Source organism: Coregonus clupeaformis, unplaced genomic scaffold, assembly GCF_020615455.1.
Source record: "Coregonus clupeaformis isolate EN_2021a unplaced genomic scaffold, ASM2061545v1 scaf2671, whole genome shotgun sequence".
Taxonomy (NCBI): domain Eukaryota; kingdom Metazoa; phylum Chordata; class Actinopteri; order Salmoniformes; family Salmonidae; genus Coregonus; species Coregonus clupeaformis.
This window is the reverse complement of record NW_025536125.1, coordinates 4,691-23,202: the sequence shown is the minus strand read 5'-3', so window position 1 is coordinate 23,202 and position 18,512 is coordinate 4,691. Positions and strand designations below refer to the sequence as shown.

Below are 18,512 nucleotides of genomic sequence, written 5' to 3'. Positions count from 1 at the left end.
GCTTGCGAAACAGACCAAGCAGAACAGGCTGCGAAAAGTGAACAATTATTCCTTGGTTGTTACTTTTCTCGAAATCTAAAGGCACAACCTAGATTCGAGCCAATTTCTTAAGTAGTTGAACATGGTATTACTCCACCCTAGCTAAAGTGACAAACTGACACGTTTTCATTTTCGTCAAAAACAACTGTATATCGGAGTGCCTTTGATTTGACGGCCTGCACATGCGCAGTTCGGCGACCGTTAGACCCGATGATGTGTTTCTACGTATGAGGTTTGCGAGCGAAGGTCGCCATGAGATCGCCTACAACATTTACATTTTAGTAATTTAGCAGATGCTCTTATCCAGAGCGACTTACAGTTAGTGAGTGCATACATTTTCATACTGGCACCCCGTGGGAAACGAACCCACAACCCTGGCGTTGCAAGCGCCATGCTCTACCACCTGAGCTACAGGACGACAAGCGTCATCGGGGATTTCTAATGGAGAATAAGTTTTAGCCTATCTTCATACTGTACTGTCTTTGGTGACAGATCATTTCACATTTACATTTACGTCATTTAGCAGACGCTCTCATCCAGAGCGATTTACAAATTGGTGCATTTAACCTATGATAGCCAGTGGGACAACCACTTGTTGTTGTTTTTTAATGGGGGGTTAGAATGATTACTTTTATACTATTCCAGGTATTCCTTAAAGAGGTAGGGTTTCAAGTGTCTCCTGAAAGTGGTCAGTGACTCCGCTGTCCTGTTGTTCCACCATTGGAGTGCCAGAGCAGCGAATAGCTTTGACTGGGCTGAGCGGGAACTGTGCTTCCGTAGAGGTAGGGGGGCTAGCAGGCCAGAGGTGGAGATCACACTCTATTCTTGCACAATATCACTCTTTCTTCATGCAAATTTGAATTCTATGGAAATAGGAAAATGTAATGCTTTTATGTAGCTATGGATTTCAAAGATCATCCCTAAAACAATGTTCATTATTTAAAAAAAGTATCAAACTTTATTCAAGTTGACATATAATGGATTATCAAACATTATTTACAGAAGTTGGAGAAACATTGTGGCACACCAATCATCAGTAGAGAAGGTAATGCCCAGTTGTTGTAATCTGTCTGCAACACACACACATACACACACACACACACACACACACACACACACACACAGAGAGAGATACTGTACATATAAAAGTGTCAAGGTGATTTGAATTGATCGATATTTGATATGTTGATTTGTGCCCTGGTATCTAACCACAGAGATAACACATGGAATAAACACAGTCAAACACGCTTTGATTGTTGTAGGCTATAACTGTAGCTGACAGAACATAAAACACCAAACTGACTGAAACACAAAAACACCAGAGAACGGTTTACAGAGCAGAGTCTCTTTCACAAAAAGCATCTATAAACCACCCACAACGCCATCCTAATCCACTGTCTTCACAGCAGATTCACTTTTCGTACACAACAGATATCCTTCCTCATCTTTCTTGGGTGGAGGTTTAGCAGTAGCCCCAGCCCCCACAGGGGTGGGGCAGGTACAGGTTCCCCACTGCGCCCCCTCGGAATCGAGGTCGTCGTGTCCATCGGCAACCCACTGACTGTGAGTGGCAGCCTCCAGGCCCTGGTTGATGTAGTGGGCCTCCTGGCTGGCCTCCAGCGGCGGCAGCTCACACAGAAGGGCTTTGAGCGTCTCCCCAGCTCCCTGAAACCAGGCCTGTGTCCCGGCTCCCTATGCCAACAACTCAGCATCACCTCATAACTAAGGGGGAGATGAGAGGTGCAGGAGAGAGATGAGTAGATATACAGTGCATAAAATTGAGTGAGATGAGAGAGAAAGAAAAAGAGAGAGAGAGGGAGGTGAAGAGGGAGAGAGAAAGAGAGAGGCAGAGAGAGAGAAAGAGAGGGAGGGAGGAGAGAGAAAGAGGGGGAGGGAGAGAGAAAGAGGGGGGGAGGGAGAGAGAGGGAGGGAGGGAGGGAGGGAGGGAGGGAGAAATAAATAAAGAGAGAGAGGGAGAGGGGAGGGAGGGAGGAGAGGAAGAGGGGGAGGGAGAGAGAGGAAGAGGGGGGAGAGAGAGAGGGGGGAGCGAAAGAGAGAGGAATAAGTCAGACAGTGCAGAAAGGAAGAGAGAAGGGGAGAAGAAGATCGATTGAGATCCAGGGATGGAGAGAGGATAAAGGAAAAGTGAGACACAGTACAGTATCAGAGAGAGGGAAAGGAAGATGGATTTAGAGGGGGAGAGCGAGAGGCAGGGGGAACATATGATTCATTACACAGACAATATCACCTCTTTGTACATGCTCCATGTTGCCCAACTCTCAGTTACAGCCTGTCGTGCCAATAAGGCTCACGTTGATTCAGTTAATTAGGGCAACAGAACTACAGGGGAGGTCCAGAAGCTAACCAATAAATATTTGGGGAGAAACCAGGAGCACGTTAGGACCCACTGGGCAGATGTCAGTTCAACGTCTAACTTTGATCAGAGGTGTAAAGTACTTAAGAAAAAATACTTGAAAGTACTACTTAAGTCGTTTTTTGGGGGTATCTGTATTTTACTATTTATATTTTCGACAACCTTTACTTTTACTCCAATACATTCCTGAAGAAAATATGTACTTTTTACTCCATACATTTTCACTGGCACCCAAAAGTACTTGTTACATTTTGAATGCTCAGGCAGGACAGCAATATGGTCTAATTCACGTATCTATTAATATAGCGTGTTGCCATCCCTACTGCCTCTGATCTGGAGGACTCACTAAACACAAATACTGCGTTTGTAAATAGTGCTGGCTGTCCGTAAATTTTAAAAACAAGAATATCATGCCATCTGGTTTGCTTAATACAAGGAATTTGATGTATGGCATTTACTTTTACTTTATACTTTTACTCAAGTATGACAATTTAGTACTTTTTCCACCACTGTACTTAAGTACATTTAAAACCAGATACTTTTAGACTTTTACTCAAGTGGTATTTTACTGGGTGACTTTCACTTTTATTGAGTCATTTTCTATTAAGGTATTTTTACTTTTACTCAAGTATGACAATTGAGTACTTTTTCCACCACTGGCTTTGATATACATTTGGTTGAGTTGTCAAAACTAAACTAAAATTTCACCCTGTACTTGGATGTAGGTTAAAAGTTGGGTAAAAAATATACGAAATTCACTTACGTTGATTACTTTTTGCAAATCCAATCAGTTTTCCACATTGATTCAACGTCATCACATTACATTTTTTGGTTGAAATGACGTGGAAACAACGTTGATTCAACCAGTTTCTGCCCAGTGGGGTACAAACGTGGCCCAAGTTGTCAACTACTCTGTGTGAATCTGTAAACTGAAGTTTTCACTAAATACAGCTACACATTCAAATGATGTATGAATGTTAATGCAAAACATTCTCAATTAATTATTGCACTCACACATTACATTGTAAACAGAGGCTAGTGGTTACCATATCTACATTCACTAGATCAGTGCTTGTGAACTTGAGCTACATCCCCCACTGATTCCATAACAAGTGAGGTCACACTTCTAAACTAGACAAAAATAAAGTGAGGACTAACAGTTTGTCATCACACTCAGGAGGCTTGAGTCTGTGTCCAGCGTTCAGCAGCTCCAGGAGCTCATAGTTGTGGACCCCAGGATACGGTGTGTCCTTCCCCTGGACACTATCTCCCACATGGTGACCCCAAATGACCACTGTAGTAAAGGGGCACACACACACACATACACACTTTCTTCAATTTAAACATGCATTGACATTATAACACCAAGTTATCTTTATGATCAACCTCTGCTAGCTTCAGTAATGAGTAGCAAACATAGTTTGTCCAGGTCAGGTCACACTGCTGGTCCTAGTGATGGGTCAGTCAGATGTCATGCCAGTCATCTCTTAGTCATGTGTGACTTACCACGTCACTCTTGCTGGTAGAGATGGACTCTGATAGGCTCTCTATGGCCATCCACTTGACTGGCATGCGGATAGCCACTGTCTGTCTGTAGTAGTTGTTGCTGTATATCTTCTTGGAGAGGCCGAAGTCAGCCACACACACACGCAAGTCGTCCCCCAACCTGGGAAAGACACACACACACACAAGTCATCCCTCAACCCGGGAAAGACACACATACACACACAAGTCATCCCTCAACCTGGGAAAGACACACACACACACAAGTCATCCCTCAACCTGGGAAAGACACACACACACACACAAGTCATCCCTCAACCTGGGAAAGACACACACACACAAGTCATCCCTCAACCTGGGAAAGACACACACACACACACACACACACAAGTCATCCCTCAACCTGGGAAAGACACACACAAGTCATCTCCCCAAACTGGGAAAGGCACACACAAGTCATCCCTCAACCTGGGAAAGACACACACACGAGCGCAGACACACACAGATACACACACAGCAAGTCTGACTGGTAGTCAACTACGTTATGCACTATTTATTAATATGTACTTACAGCTACAAAGAAAACATGTTTAATATTGCATGATCATCTGTATGCCTATTCATTGTGACAAGGCTTTGTTTCAATTGATTTACCAACCACTGTATCCATCCATCCCACTATCCTGATATCAATCTGTGGCTTGGTACCATGTCCTCGAAGGCCTGGAAGAACCTTACCCATCCTCTGAACATGTTGGTAGGTTCCATCTTATAGTATGCCCTTAGCTGAATACCAGTGGTGTGGACATAGATCAGTGTTGGCTCATAATAATGGCTGGAACGGAGCAAATGGAATGGCACCAAACCATGTGTTTGATACCATTCCACTGATTCCACTCAGCCATTACCACGAGGCCGTCCTCCCCAATTAAGGTGCCACCGACCTCCTGTGACATAGATGCAGTCTTCCTTTGAACAAAGAGGCCTTACCTGAGGCTCCCATGTAAGGACACCCTGATTGACTGGCACGCCCTGGTGGACTTACATGCAGTTGCGTGCAGCCAGGTCCCTGTGCAAAAGCCCTGTGAACTCAGATACTCCATCCCTGCTGCAATGTCAACCATGAAGCGCAGAAGACTCTGGTGAGGCACAAACTGTGAGGAGGGAAGAGGTATTCATTTAGATTATACATATTAGTCAGAGACTGTGTACGTGTGATGTGCGTCCTTGTGTCCATGCCTCTTTGTGTATGTGTGTGCGTGCGTGTGTGTGTATGTGTGTGCGTGTGTGTGTATGTGTGTGCGTGCGTGTGTATGTGTGTGCGTGTGTGTGTCTCACCATGGGAATATCCCCGTAGCGGGCAGCGATGAGGAACCGGCGCAGGTCTCCATGCTTCATGAAGGGTAGGATCACCAGAGGGACTGGCAGAGGAGAATCCTGCTCCTGCTGCAATGTGACCCCTGCAGGACAAACACAGATACTTTCAGAGGATGCCAGTATTCCAACTTTCAGAGGATGCTAGTATTGCAACAAGAATTTGAATGATGAATGGAATGTTGAATGATAGCATTAAAGTCGGCATTAAAATACATTACAGAGTAAGGTGAGCTAATAGGGGCGTCTTACCAAGAAGTTTGACAACGTTGTTATGGTCAAAGTGCTGCATGATCTCTGCTTCCTTCAGAAACGAGTCTAAATCCTCCTGACTGTGTAGTCCAACTGAAGCCACACAGGGAGAATATATACAGTATAAACTATACAGACCACAGGTAGCAGGTGGCACCTTAATTGGTGAGGACGGGCTCATTAATGGCTGGAATGGAATCTATGGAATAGTATCAAACATATCGGTTCCCCTGTGTTTGATAACATTCCATTCACTCCATTCAAGCCATTATTATGAGCCCGTCCTCCTCTCTGCAGCCTCCTGTGCTACAGACGTACAGCACTAAGGAATAGGCTGCATTCATGTTACATGGGGATAATTCAAGATATCCATTCATGTTACATGGGAATAATTCAAGATATCCATTAATGTTACATGGGAATAATTCAAGATATCCATTCATGTTACATGGGGATAATTCAAGATATCCATTCATGTTACATGGGAATAATTCAAGATATCAATTAATGTTACATGGGAATAATTCAATATATCCATTAATGTTACATGGGCATAATTCAATATATCCATTCATGTTACATGGGGATAATTCAAGATATCCATTCATGTTACATGGGGATAATTCAAGATATCTATTAATGTTACATGGGGATAATTCAAGATATCCATTAATGTTACATGGGAATAATTCAAGATATCCATTCATGTTACATGGGAATAATTCAATATATCCATTAATGTTACATGGGCATAATTCAAGATATCCATTCATGTTACATGGGGATAATTCAAGATATCCATTCATGTTACATGGGGATAATTCAAGATATCCATTAATGTTACATGGGAATAATTCAAGATATCCATTCATGTTACATGGGAATAATTCAAGATATCCATTCATGTTACATGGGGATAATTCAAGATATCCATTCATGTTACATGGGGATAATTCAAGATATCCATTAATGTTACATGGGAATAATTCAAGATATCCATTCATGTTACATGGGAATAATTAAAGATATCCATTCATGTTACATGGGAATAATTCAAGATATCTATTAATGTTACATGGGGATAATTCAAGATATACATTCATGTTACATGGGGATAATTCAAGATATCCATTCATGTTACATGGGGATAATTCAAGATATCCATTCATGTTACATGGGGATAATTCAAGATATCCATCAATGTTACATGGGGATAATTCAAGATATCCATTAATGTTACATGGGGATAATTCAAGATATACATTCATGTTACATGGGAATAATTCAAGATATCCATTCATGTTACATGGGAATAATTCAAGATATCCATTAATGTTACATGGGGATAATTCAAGATATCCATTAATGTTACATGGGAATAATTCAAGATATCCATTAATGTTACATGGGAATAATTCAATATATCCATTAATGTTACATGGGCATAATTCAAGATATCCATTCATGTTACATGGGGATAATTCAAGATATCCATTCATGTTACATGGGGATAATTCAAGATATCCATTAATGTTACATGGGAATAATTCAAGATATCCATTCATGTTACATGGGAATAATTCAAGATATCCATTAATGTTACATGGGGATAATTCAAGATATCCATTAATGTTACATGGGGATAATTCAAGATATCCATTCATGTTACATGGGGATAATTCAAGATATCCATTCATGTTACATGGGGATAATTCAAGATATCCATTAATGTTACATGGGGATAATTCAAGATATCCATTCATGTTACATGGGGATAATTCAAGATATCCATTCATGTTACATGGGAATAATTCAAGATATCTATTAATGTTACATGGGGATAATTCAAGATATACATTCATGTTACATGGGGATAATTCAAGATATCCATTCATGTTACATGGGGATAATTCAAGATATCCATTCATGTTACATGGGAATAATTCAAGATATCCATTCATGTTACATGGGAATAATTCAAGATATATATTAATGTTACATGGGGATAATTCAAGATATACATTCATGTTACATGGGAATAATTCAAGATATCCATTCATGTTACATGGGAATAATTCAAGATATCCATTAATGTTACATGGGGATAATTCAAGATATCCATTCATGTTACATGGGGATAATTCAAGATATCCATTCATGTTACATGGGAATAATTCAAGATATCTATTAATGTTACATGGGGATAATTCAAGATATACATTCATGTTACATGGGAATAATTCAAGATATCCATTCATGTTACATGGGAATAATTCAAGATATCCATTAATGTTACATGGGGATAATTCAAGATATCCATTAATGTTACATGGGGATAATTCAAGATATCCATTAATGTTACATGGGAATAATTCAAGATATCCATTAATGTTACATGGGGATAATTCAAGATATCCATTCATGTTACATGGGGATAATTCAAGATATCCATTCATGTTACATGGGGATAATTCAAGATATCCATTAATGTTACATGGGGATAATTCAAGATATCCATTCATGTTACATGGGGATAATTCAAGATATCCATTCATGTTACATGGGAATAATTCAAGATATCTATTAATGTTACATGGGGATAATTCAAGATATACATTCATGTTACATGGGGATAATTCAAGATATCCATTCATGTTACATGGGGATAATTCAAGATATCCATTCATGTTACATGGGAATAATTCAAGATATCTATTAATGTTACATGGGGATAATTCAAGATATACATTCATGTTACATGGGGATAATTCAAGATATCCATTCATGTTACATGGGAATAATTCAAGATATCCATTCATGTTACATGGGAATAATTCAAGATATCTATTAATGTTACATGGGGATAATTCAAGATATACATTCATGTTACATGGGAATAATTCAAGATATCCATTCATGTTACATGGGAATAATTCAAGATATCCATTAATGTTACATGGGGATAATTCAAGATATCCATTCATGTTACATGGGAATAATTCAAGATATCCATTCATGTTACATGGGAATAATTCAAGATATCTATTAATGTTACATGGGGATAATTCAAGATATACATTCATGTTACATGGGGAATAATTCAAGATATCCATTCATGTTACATGGGAATAATTCAAGATATCCATTAATGTTACATGGGGATAATTCAAGATATCCATTAATGTTACATGGGGATAATTCAAGATATCCATTAATGTTACATGGGAATAATTCAAGATATCCATTAATGTTACATGGGGATAATTCAAGATATCCATTCATGTTACATGGGAATAATTCAAGATATCCATTAATGTTACATGGGAATAATTCAAGATATCCATTAATGTTACATGGGGATAATTCAAGATATCCATTCATGTTACATGGGGATAATTCAAAATATCCATTAATGTTACATGGGAATAATTCAAGATATCCATTCATGTTACATGGGGATAATTCAAGATATCCATTCATGTTACATGGGGATAATTCAAGATATCCATTAATGTTACATAGGGAAAATTCTAAATATCCATCAATGTTACATGGGGATAATTCAAGATATCCATTAATGTTACATGGGGATAATTCAAGATATCCATGAATGTTACATGGGGATAATTCAAGATATCCATTCATGTTACATGGGGATAATTCAAGATATCCATTCATGTTACATGGGAATAATTCAAGATATCCATTAACGTTACGGCAGGTAGCTTAGTGGTTAAGAGCGTTGTGCCAGTAACCGAAAGGTCGCTGGTTCTAATCCCCGAGCCAACTAGGTGAAAAATCTGTCGATGTGCCCTTGAGCAAGGCACTTAACCCTAATTGCTCCTGTAAGTCGCTCTGGATAAGAGCGTCTGCTAAATGACTAAAATGTAAATGTAAATGTTACATGGGAGTAATTCAAGATATCCATTAATGTTACATGGGAATAATTCAAGATATCCATTAACGTTACATGGGAATAATTCAAGATATCCATTAACGTTACATGGGAATAATTCAAGATATCCATTAACGTTACATGGGAATAATTCAAGATATCCATTAATGTTACATGGGAATAATTCAAGATATCCATTAACGTTACATGGGAATAATTCAAGATATCCATTCATGTTACATGGGAATAATTCAAGATATCCATTAACGTTACATGGGAATAATTCAAGATATCCATTCATGTTACATGGGAATAATTCAATATATCCATTAATGGTATATGGGCATAATTCAATATATCCATTAATGTTACATGGGAATAATTCAATATATCCATTCATGTTACATGGGAATAATTCAAGATATCCATTCATGTTAAATGGGGATAATTCCCTGAATGATGCGTACCTCTCATGGTCTTGACAGCTACTTTGATGTCCATCCCTTCCTCTTGAGTAAAGATCCCCTCGTAGACAGAGCCAAACTCTCCTGGAGGTGCAGTCAGTCAAAACACATTATAATTCACTAAAAACATGCTTCATTATCAGGATATATCAATCAGAGATAGAATAGAACAACAGGCTGTAGAATAGAATAGTCTCATTGACTGACCAGCTCCCAGCTCCTTTCCCAGGGTCAGCAGGTTCCTGTCCACCAGGACGTCCCTCAGACTGGTCAGTAGTCTGTCACTAACACCCTCCAGCAACTGGACCACACCAGGTACCACCAGCGCTATAGGAGAAAAGGGAGAGGGGGGAGTCCAACGGGGACACAACACTGTTATCTACATGGATAGGACTGTCAAATTAACTAGCTGAGTCAAATACTGTGTCTACTGTTTATAGTGAATTGTTGGCAGTTTTAGACTCACTGTTGACTTCCTGAGGGGCAGCATGTGGGCCCTCGTTACGACAATAGGTCACATCTGTGTGAAAAGGCAGCAGCTCCACCTGCTGGTCTTCACTGGAAAATAAATATATATCAACGTCTACATCCAAGCTAGATCACAAAGGCCGCAAAGGCTCTGTCCCCAGCAGAGGAGGCTGGTGGGAGGAGCTATAGGAGGACGGGCTCATTGTAATGTCTGGAATGGAAGTTATGGAATGGAGTCAAACGTGGTTTCCATATGTTTGATACCGTTCCAATAATTCCATTCCAGACATTACAATGAGCCCATCCTCCTATAGCTCCTCCCACCAGCCTCCTCTGGTTCCCAGGTGGGTATTCCGGTTGACCTGATCTTGGTGTATTTACCTGATCTTGGTGTATTTACCTGATCTTGGTGTATTTACCTGAGCTTGGTGTATTTACCTGATCTTGGTGTATTTACCTGATCTTGGTGTATTTACCTGAGCTTGGTGTATTTACCTGAGCTTGGTGTATTTACCTGATCTTGGTGTATTTACCTGATCTTGGTGTATTTACCTGATCTTGGTGTATTTACCTGAGCTTGGTGTATTTACCTGATCTTGGTGTATTTACCTGATCTTGGTGTATTTACCTGAGCTTGGTGTATTTACCTGAGCTTGGTGTATTTACCTGATCTTGGTGTATTTACCTGATCTTGGTGTATTTACCTGAGCTTGGTGTATTTACCTGATCTTGGTGTATTTACCTGATATTGGTGTATTTACCTGAGCTTGGTGTATTTACCTGAGCTTGGTGTATTTACCTGATCTTGGTGTATTTACCTGAGCTTGGTGTGTTTACCTGATCTTGGTGTATTTACCTGAGCTTGGTGTATTTACCTGAGCTTGGTGTATTTACCTGATCTTGGTGTATTTACCTGAGCTTGGTGTATTTACCTGATCTTGGTGTATTTACCTGATCTTGGTGTATTTACCTGATCTTGGTGTATTCACCTGATCTTGGTGTATTTACCTGAGCTTGGTGTATTTACCTGAGCTTGGTGTATTTACCTGAGCTTGGTGTATTTACCTGAGCTTGGTGTATTTACCTGATCTTGATGTATTTACCTGAGCTTGGTGTATTTACCTGATCTTGGTGTATTTACCTGAGCTTGGTGTATTTACCTGATCTTGGTGTATTTACCTGAGCTTGGTGTATTTACCTGAGCTTGGTGTATTTACCTGAGCTTGGTGTATTTACCTGAGCTTGGTGTATCTGCGTCGCAGAGAATAAACAGCAGCAGGGACCAGAACAAAGAGCAGAAGGACTCCCAGTAGAGCTCCTATGATCACCCAGGGAGAGGGACCCTCCACAGGGGAGCGGTGGGGATCCAGGAGAAGGGACCAGGGGTGTTTATCTCTAAAGATTTCCCTGTAGACAGACAGATATATTCACATGCGCACACACATAAACACACACATATATAATTTAAAGTGGGTTGGATTCATATCTGTCCTGACATTCCATGTCCTTCTATATAAAAAGGAAAAGAGCTATATCTATTATCCATAAACTTACATGTGTGCACAGTGCATGAATTATCAGCATAGTGAGGCTTTTAACAACCAAGGTTAGTGCTCTGAGTCATGCTTATCTTTAAGCAGCGTTTATTAGCAACAGCCGTTTTAGTTGTGTTAATATACCGTGACAGCAATGCCCATGTGATGACATCATGTTGTGATGTGATAACGGTATGATCACAGTAGGACGGTACAATCCTTATCATGATCATGACTCACACATTCATCCTTAGTTTCAACCAATCAGCATTCAGGATTAGACCCACCCCATTGTATCAGCATCAGTAGTTACAGCTGTGTTAGAATGAGGTAGTAGTAATGACCATACATGCGATGACATCATCCAGACAGACTCACATCTATGAATGATTATGGTTACTACTGATGACGCTGCTGCTGCTACACTCTGGTGGAATGACACGGCATTACTGGCCCGGACCGACAGCCGGTAGTCCGACCGTGGGCTGACCCCTGTGAGGTTGACTGCAGTGACGGTCAGCCCCGCTGAGGCAGGGAGAAAGATGACTGCCTCCCCACACACCGCCCACTGACCATCAGTCCCTCCCTCCCTCTCCGAGCATTCCACGCCATACGTCACCTCCTGCCTCCCCCAGGTCAATGGGAGGGTCCCAAAGCAGAGTCAGCATTGAGTCGTTGAGGCGCTGGACTGTTACATTTACAGGAGCAGAGGGGGTCCTGTGGAAGAGAAATACTAAATGCCAAACAGCTCGAGAAATTAGAAGATTATAGATAGAAGAAAATTAGGCCATGAAAAAAACATGGTTGTCATCTACAAACATTTTCCCCATTGTGTCAATAAGATTCATGAATGACTCTCTCGGACTCCTCCAATATGGCACATCCTTATTCAATTCAATCAAGTTGTTGAACTATTTACTACATTCTACACAACTCATCCATAAATAAACATACAGTGTATATGCAAATTAATTAGATCTTGTTTGATAAAAATGACAAAAATAAAGTGGTTTGAGGAACTCGGTCGGAGTGTCTTACGTGTGCATCCCATGACATACGGGTCACCCGGGAGGCGGAAGTACCCCTGACCACAGTCACACCCTTCTGCACCCTCCCCGTCCGTCTTGCTATTGGGTGGACAGGAGCGACAACCCCCACTCTCATTGGCTGCCTTGTAGTATCCAGTTCTACAGGCTGTTGGAAGAAACCCAAATAAATCTGTCAAGGCTACTACACAGATAAACAGCTAGCCCTTATAAGATACATGGGGCCAGGAGCTTTTGCCGACTACACGACCTGACCGGGAAAAACTCCTGGCCCAAAAAATATACTGTGTATCTACGAGACTCAAAGTCATCTTGGTGGTATGTTTCTGGATAGTCTTCACCTACCTTCACAAGAGTCCCCCTTTTCTTGGTGACCGGGAGCGCAAGTGCACCCCCCTTGCAGTGGACCCCACGCCCCGTTCGCCTGGCACTCCCTCTGAGGGGGGTCCACCTGCCCCTCCACCCCCACGGCCCCCTCCACACAGGACCCTGTCAATGGCCCCGCTCCTGCAGACGCTCCCTCAAAGCCAACCAGGTGGCTGACCAACCAAGGGCATCTTCTGTAGTACAGCCTCACAGAGACTAGAAAGATGCACCGGCCTGAGTAGGTGAATCCAAGATGGAAGCCGTCGTGTGAGAGAGGCTCCGTGTTTAACACTAATCCCAGGCTGTTGTTAAGGTACTCCTTGATCTGATGCACTTCTGTTGTGGCGCTGAAAGTCTGCAATGCTTGGAGATGGAGGGGATTCTGGGATTCACTAAATTTGGACAGTGGAGAGTCTGATTCCAGAAGGTGGACCTGGAGTGGACTCAGCTGATTGGAGGATGACTCCTCTTCCTGAGCGAATTGTAGGTCCAATAGCAGGTGCAGGGCATCCTTCCGTGCAATCCAATGAGTCAATAGTGATCTGCGTTTGTTGTTGACAGCGCAGGCTTGATAGACTGGGACTTGGGTCTCTGAACCTATCTTCAGTGATTTCTCACTCCACTGTGTAGTGACACGAGAGGATGATACAGCATGTTATTAGGCATACAGCTATAGGCCTACTAAAGGACAGTGCCAAAAACACCAGGGGTCAGTTTCCTGCATACAGATTTAACCAAGTAATGGACTAAAAAGCACCTTCAACAGAGATTCTCATGCTTAATCTGTGTCAGGGAAACCGGCCCAAAAATGTATTTCATGAATGATCTATAGAGTAACTGGTCTAAACCTCCACAGCATCTACTGTTTCTGCTAGGCATAGAGAGCCCACTCTACTTACTGCTTTGAGTTTTGGATAAGATGTCCATTTCAGACTGGCCTGTTTGACTGAGTTGAAGAGCTCCACTGAAAGGAAGAGAGGATTGAGGGGGACAGAGGCGGGAAAGAAGGGAGAGGATGGGAAGTGAAAAGTGGTTTACATTAACCATAATGTGAGAGCATTGCAGCTGTCAAAGAATGTGGTGTTCTGGCATGAAATCTAAATACTGTAAAGTGACAGTCTATTTACATTATACAAAACTCCCCTTACCTCCTTTCGCTTCTATTTTTTAAAAAGGATAAATAAAAGTATGATTTGATTCATTTTAGCAGTGTAATGTGCAACACAGTAGCATATTACTACAGGAGAATTGAAAAGAAAACGATTGTTAATCTGAAAATATTATCAAATATACAGTACAGTACATACTATTTACGTGCATAGTCAAAGTATACACAGCAACGTATATCATTCAGAAGTCATCTTGGACATCTGAATGAATGATTTACCTTCTCCGGAGATTGGTTGCGCAAAGGTGCCGCCACAGTATACGCAAAACCAAAGTACCACATTCCACCTGACTGCCGACATAGTCCGCACACTTCCCAGTCTTCTCAAATTCTGTCAAAATTAATCAGAACGATGAAGCGATGAAGAGGTGCTATTATGACGAAGTTTTAACAGGAACCACCTTTTCCACAATGCATTTGGTCTGTAAGACGTCTATAGCTAAACTGGGCAAATATTTTGGTCATATTGCGATGGCAGAGCCTCCTACTGCCTGGAATCCTCCGTTTGACCATAAGAATGTCGCTACGCCTGAAGGCTAATACATTACTTGTGTTCCCTCCTCCAGCCACCCCTTGGTAGAATAACAAAATGACAGAAAGGAAGATTAGTGCTGAGGCCTGAAGTTCATAACATCCGTCCTGTCACTCAAATATCCTGTAGTAGTAGCTACATTAAAAGTGCACAGATACCTAACCTAGTCTTACCTCCTTTATCAAAATAATTTCATAATTTCATTTTGCTGAATAATTTTCTATTAGAAGAATTTAAATTAGAAGAATATTCTATTTCTGAAAGTGTCAGTTGGGGGCTGTCACTGTTTTTGTTGTCTCTGTTGTTGTTTTTGTTGATGATGATCAACCAATCAAATATTATTTTATGATTATTTATGGAGATGATTATCAGTTTGTAAACTTCAACAAGCATGTTAGAAATGTGTAAAAACACTCATCCAATTGTCATACTTGAGTAAAAGTAAAGATACAGTGGGGGAAAAAAGTATTTAGTCAGCCACCAATTGTGCAAGTTCTCCGACTTAAAAAGATGAGAGAGGCCTGTAATTTTCATCATAGGTACACGTCAACTATGACAGACAAAATGAGATTTTTTTTCTCTCCAGAAAATCACACTGTAGGATTTGTAATGAATTTATTTGCAAATTATGGTGGAAAATAAGTATTTGGTCACCTACAAACAAGCAAGATTTCTGGCTCTCACAGACCTGTAACTTCTTCTTTAAGAGGCTCCTCTGTCCTCCACTGCGTTACCTGTATTAATGGCACCTGTTTGAATTTGTTATCAGTATAAAAGACACCTGTCCACAACCTCAAACAGTCACACTCCAAACTCCACTATGGCCAAGACCAAAGAGCTGTCAAAGGACACCAGAAACAAAATTGTAGACCTGCACCAGGCTGGGAAGACTGAATCTGCAATAGGTAAGCAGCTTGGTTTGAAGAAATCAACTGAGGGAGCAATTATTAGGAAATGGAAGACATACAAGACCACTGATAATCTCCCTCGATCTGGGGCTCCACGCAAGATCTCACCCCGTGGGGTCAAAATGATCACATGAACGGTGAGCAAAATCCCAGAACCACAAGGGGGACCTAGTGAATGACCTGCAGAGAGCTGGGACCAAAGTAACAAAGCCTACCATCAGTAACACTACGCCGCCAGGGACTCAAATCCTGCAGTGCAAGACGTGTCCCCCTGCTTAAGCCAGTACATGTCCAGGCCCGTCTGAAGTTTGCTAGAGTGCATTTGGATGATCCAGAAGAGGATTGGGAGAATGTCATATGGTCAGATGAAACCAAAATAGAACTTTTTTGGTAAAAACTCAACTCGTCGTGTTTGGAGGACAAATAATGCTGAGTTGCATCCAAAGAACACCATACCTACTGTGAAGCATGGGGGTGGAAACATCATGCTTTGGGGCTGTTTTTCTGCAAAGGGACCAGGACGACTGATCCGCGTAAAGGAAAGAATGAATGGGGCCATGTATCGTGAGATTTTGAGTGTAAACCTCCTTCCATCAGCAAGGGCATTGAAGATTAAACGTGGCTGGGTCTTTCAGCATGACAATGATCCCAAACACACCGCCCCGGGCAACGAAGGAGTGGCTTCGTAAGAAGCATTTCAAGGTCCTGGAGTGGCCTAGCCAGTCTCCAGATCTCAACCCCATAGAAAATCTTTGGAGGGAGTTGAATGTCTGTGTTGCCCAGCGACAGCCCCAAAACATCACTGCTCTAGAGGAGATCTGCATGGAGGAATGGGCCAAAATACCAGCAACAGTGTGTGAAAACCTTGTGAAGACTTACAGAAAACGTTTGACCTGTGTCATTGCCAACAAAGGGTATATAACAAAGCATTGAGAAACTTTTGTTATTGACCAAATACTTATTTTCCACCATAATTTGCAAATTAATTAATCAAAAATCCTACAATGTGATTTTCTGGATTTTGTTTTCTCATTTTGTCTGTCATAGTTGACGTGTACCTATGATGAAAATTACAGGCCTCTCTCATTGTGACACTCTGGCTCTATGGACTTTTATTTTAGAGCCAGGGTTGTATTTCTTTTGGTGGTGTTGGGTATGGGTGAGTTTCATTTGTTTGTGTTTTGGTAATTGGTCAATGACTCCCAATCGGAGGTAACGAGTGTCAGCTGTCGGCTCGTTATCTCTGATTGGGAGCCATATATATACTGTTGTGTTTCACTGTTTGTTTGTGGGTTTTTGTTCCAGTTAGTCATTGTTACGTTTGGACTTTACGATTCGTCTTTTGTTTTGGTACTTTACGTTAATAAAGTCATCATGTTCACTCGCAACGCTGCGCATTGGTCTGCTCATTTTCAAGACGATCGTGACAGAATAACCCACCATAGAAGGACCAAGCAGCGTAACAAGCGGCAACAGGACCTACCTACACAGGAGTTATGGACGCCTCCTAAGGATTTTTGGACATGGGAGGAGATTCGGGCTGGAAAGGGTCCTTGGGCACAACCAGAGGAATATCACCGCCCTCGTGAAGAGCTGGAGGCAGCCAAAGCCGAGAGGAGGTGGTATGAGGAGGCAGCAAGAAGGCGAGGCTGGAGGCCTGTGGACGCGATTGTCAACAGCGCCGGAGAAGATGGCTGCCGTTTTACAGCCCTCTAACCAATTGTACTATTATGTGTGTTTTTCCGCGTTATTTGTAATTTATTTTGTACATAATGTTTATGCCATCGTCTCTTATAACCAAAAAGAGCTTCTGGATATCAGGACAGCGATTACTCACCTCGCATTGGACGAAGACTTTTTCTTCAACGAGTCGGACGCGAAGGATATTCTACAGACACCCGGCAAAGCCCAGATCCCCGTCATTCGCCTGAGGAAGAGACGGAGATATCGTGGACGTAGGTCGGGTGCCTTGTAAGGATCCGACGGCGAGCGAGAAACTGCCTCTCCCATCAATACTATTAGCCAACGTTCAATCTTTTGAGAATAAAATTGACGATTTAAGATTACGGTTATCCTACCAACGGGACATTAAAAACTGTAATATCTTATGTTTCACGGAGTCGTGGCTGAACGACAACAATGATACCATTCAGCTAGCAGGCTACACGCTACATCGGCAGGACAGAACGGCTGGCTCCGGTAAGACAAAGGGTGGCGGTCTCTGTATATTTGTAAACAACAGCTGGTGTACAAAATCAAATACTAAGGAAGTCTCGAGGTTTTGCTCGCCTGAGGTAGAGTATCTTATGATAAGCTGTAGACCACACTATTTACCAAGAGAGTTTTCAGCTATATTGTTCATAGCTGTCTATTTACCACCACAAACCAATGCTGGCATTAAGATTGCACTGAACGAGTTGTACAAGGCCATTAATCAACAGGAAAACGCTCATCCAGATGCAGCGCTCCTAGTGGCCGGGGACTTTAATGCAGGGAAACTTAAATCCGTTCTACCTAATTTCTACCAGCATGTCAAATGTGCAACCAGAGGGAAAAAAACTCTAGACCACCTTTACTCCACACACAGA

General features: G+C 41.4%; 2 protein-coding genes across 2 annotated transcripts; both read right to left on the bottom strand.

Annotated features, from left to right (window-relative positions):
- Positions 1–3,661: 3,661 nt before the first annotated feature.
- LOC123489006 (tyrosine-protein kinase receptor TYRO3-like) lies at positions 3,662–11,734 on the bottom strand. The gene is made up of 9 exons (XM_045219723.1): positions 11,606–11,734; positions 10,368–10,459; positions 10,109–10,228; positions 9,905–9,985; positions 5,543–5,635; positions 5,255–5,376; positions 4,962–5,070; positions 3,920–4,079; positions 3,662–3,707 (listed from the first exon to the last, which is right to left on the bottom strand). Exons 4-8 carry the CDS (start codon positions 9,936–9,938, stop codon positions 3,961–3,963), a joined length of 477 nt encoding a protein of 158 aa, XP_045075658.1. The 5' UTR covers positions 9,939–9,985; positions 10,109–10,228; positions 10,368–10,459; positions 11,606–11,734; the 3' UTR covers positions 3,662–3,707; positions 3,920–3,960.
- A 971-nt stretch (positions 11,735–12,705) lies between these two features.
- On the bottom strand, positions 12,706–15,036 carry LOC123489005 (ephrin type-A receptor 3-like). Its single transcript, XM_045219722.1, has 4 exons — positions 14,704–15,036; positions 14,216–14,280; positions 13,296–13,938; positions 12,706–13,098 (listed from the first exon to the last, which is right to left on the bottom strand). The coding sequence occupies exons 1-4, from the start codon at positions 14,783–14,785 to the stop codon at positions 12,839–12,841; spliced, it is 1,050 nt and encodes a 349-aa protein (XP_045075657.1). The 5' UTR covers positions 14,786–15,036; the 3' UTR covers positions 12,706–12,838.
- Positions 15,037–18,512: the final 3,476 nt, after the last annotated feature.